We start from the raw sequence: 2,500 nt of genomic DNA, 5'->3' as shown, positions 1-2,500 counted from the left end.
AGGGAAAGGATAAAGCAAAGGGATTAGGGAAAGGATAAAGGAAAGGGATTTGGGAAAGGATAAAGCAAAGGGATTAGGAAAAGGATAAAGGACAGGGATTAGGGAAAGGATAAAGGAAAGGGATTAGGGAAAAGGATAAAGCAAAGGGATTAGGGAAAGGATAAAGCAAAGGGATTAGGGGAAGGATAAAGGAATTGGATTAGGGAAAGGATAAAGCAAAGGGATTAGGGAAAAGGATAACGCAAAATGATTAGGGAAAGGAGAACCCAAAGGAATTCGGAGAATGAGAAATTAAAAATAGAAAAAATACATTTCGATCCATTTCTTTCGTGTCCATTAAAATGGTTATTAATTGTTTATCTTATTTAGTTTACTTTCAAAATCTTGATACGAAAAGATTTAATATAAAATTCAATCAGCAAATTATTTACTATAAGTTATAAGATACTATAAGATAAACAAAAAGCAGATAGATAAATGGAGAAACAAACAAATGAGTAAAAAACAAACAAATGAATATAGAAATTAACAAAAAGGTATTAAAATAAGATAATCAAATAAATAGGTAAACAAACAAAAAATGGGTAAACAAACAAACGAATAAAGAAACAAACAAAAGAGATATTCAACTAAAAACAAACAAACAAACAAACAACGCCTCCCTCCCTCCGACTCCTTAAGGCGAGAGTTGAAGTGAGTGAGTGAGTGAGTCAGACCCACTTACTCATGAGGCTGAGTCGCGGGCGGTGAGTCGGAGCAGAGGCCGGGAGGGAAGGCCTTTGCGATCCAGAAGTGTGTGTCTGTCTGTCTCTCTTTATCTATTTATTTATCTATCTACCTCTATGTTGATGTTTAGCTATCTTTTTGTCTATTTATCTGTCTATATTTTTTATTTATCTATCTGCATATATTTTTATTTATGTATCTATATATTTTTTATTTATCTATCTATATTTTTTTATTTATCTGTCTATATATTCTATTCATCTCTCTATATTTTCTATTCATCTGTCTATATTTTTTTTATTTATCTTTCTATATTTTCTATTCATTTATCTATATTTTGTATTTATCTATCTATACTTTTTATTTATCTACCTATATTTTTTTCTTATTTATCTATCTATATTTTCTATTTATCTGTATTTTCTATTTATTTGTCTGTCTATAATTTTTCAGTTAGTTATCGATATTTCCTACTTATCTATCTATCTAATTATCAGCCTATGTCGATCTGTCTATCTATGAGATATATGAACGGGAATGAATATCTATTTCTGGCGAAGAGATATTCGAGACCAGTCAGACCATCTCCTGTATCGTGAAGACATTCCCTCTCATTCCCACCTTCTCTACATTTGTCAACAGGGACACGGTGCTGTCCATCTGTTTCTGCCTCACCTTACTCTCATATTGGGCCTTCATCTTCCTCATTTTCTCCTCCAGTTCCTCCAATCGCCTCCTGCTCTCTGCCTCCTTCGCCGCCTGCTGCCTCTGCTCCTCAGCCCTGGCCGCCTGCTGCCTCTGCTCCTCAGCCCTGGCCGCCTGCTGCCTCTGCTCCTCAGCCCTGGCCTCCTGCTGCCTCTGCTCCTCAGCCCTGGCCGCCTGCTGCCTCTGCTCCTCAGCCTTAGCCTCCTGCTGCCTCTGCTCCTCAGCCCTGGCCTCCTGCTGCCTCTGCTCCTCAGCCCTGGCCGCCTGCTGCCTCTGCTCCTCAGCCCTGGCCTCCTGCTGCCTCTGCTCCTCAGCCCTGGCCTCCTGCTGCCTCTGCTCCTCAGCCCTGGCCGCCTGCTGCCTCTGCTCCTCAGCCCTGGCCTCCTGCTGCATCTGCTTCTCAGCCCTGGCCTCCTGCTGCCTCTGCTCCTCAGCCCTGACCTCCTGCTGCCTCTGCTCCTCAGCCCTGGCCTCCTGCTGCCTCTGCTCCTCAGCCCTTACCGCATGCTTAGCCTCCTCCTCAGCCCTGGCCGCCTGCTGCCCCTGCTCCTTAGCCCCCTCTGCCCGTTGTGTCTGCTCAGCCGTGGCCGCATTCTGTGTCTGCTCCTTAGACCTGGCCCCCTTGTGTGTCAGCTCAGCCCTGGCCGCCAAACTCTCCTCTAGCGGATCCTGTAGAGATCGAACTGTCAATCTTTCCTAGCTTAAGAAGTGTCCTGAACAGAGATTCGAAATAGTTCAATAAATGTATATAAATGGAAGTGGCGTAGCTAGGTGGGGAAGGCATACGAGGCATCCACTCCCATATGATCTGTGTGCTGTTGCCGTACTGTTGCCTTGCATTCACGTGTGTGTGTACATATATGACAGAAAAACCAAATGCACAGAGTAAAGTTATTGAAAAGTGAGAAAACAGTTTTAACATTCCCCTTGATTTCATCATGTTTATTGTTTACTTCTCTGTTCTTTGTCTCTTCTTTCCTTGCTTGATTCTCTTCCCTCTCCTTTCGTTAGTTGTTTAATCCTCGCTTGTTGTTTCCATGCCATTTCTTGAGTCCTTCCTAGCCCCCTT

At 42.7% G+C, this 2,500-nt stretch overlaps 1 protein-coding gene across 1 annotated transcript in view; it reads right to left on the bottom strand.

Moving 5' to 3' along the window:
- LOC138859567 (golgin subfamily A member 6-like protein 22) overlaps positions 1-2,500 on the bottom strand; it is a 30,429-nt gene that overhangs the window by 13,129 nt on the left and 14,800 nt on the right. The window contains exon 6 of the mRNA XM_070115165.1: positions 1,402-2,100. Within this exon, the coding sequence (XP_069971266.1) occupies positions 1,402-2,100 (699 nt within the window). The remainder of the gene's footprint in view (positions 1-1,401; positions 2,101-2,500) is intronic.

The sequence above is a fragment of the Penaeus vannamei genome, chromosome 37 (genome assembly GCF_042767895.1).
Source record: "Penaeus vannamei isolate JL-2024 chromosome 37, ASM4276789v1, whole genome shotgun sequence".
NCBI classification, from domain to species: domain Eukaryota; kingdom Metazoa; phylum Arthropoda; class Malacostraca; order Decapoda; family Penaeidae; genus Penaeus; species Penaeus vannamei.
The sequence above is the reverse complement of the archived record's forward strand: the minus strand, read 5'-3'. Positions and strand labels throughout refer to the sequence as shown.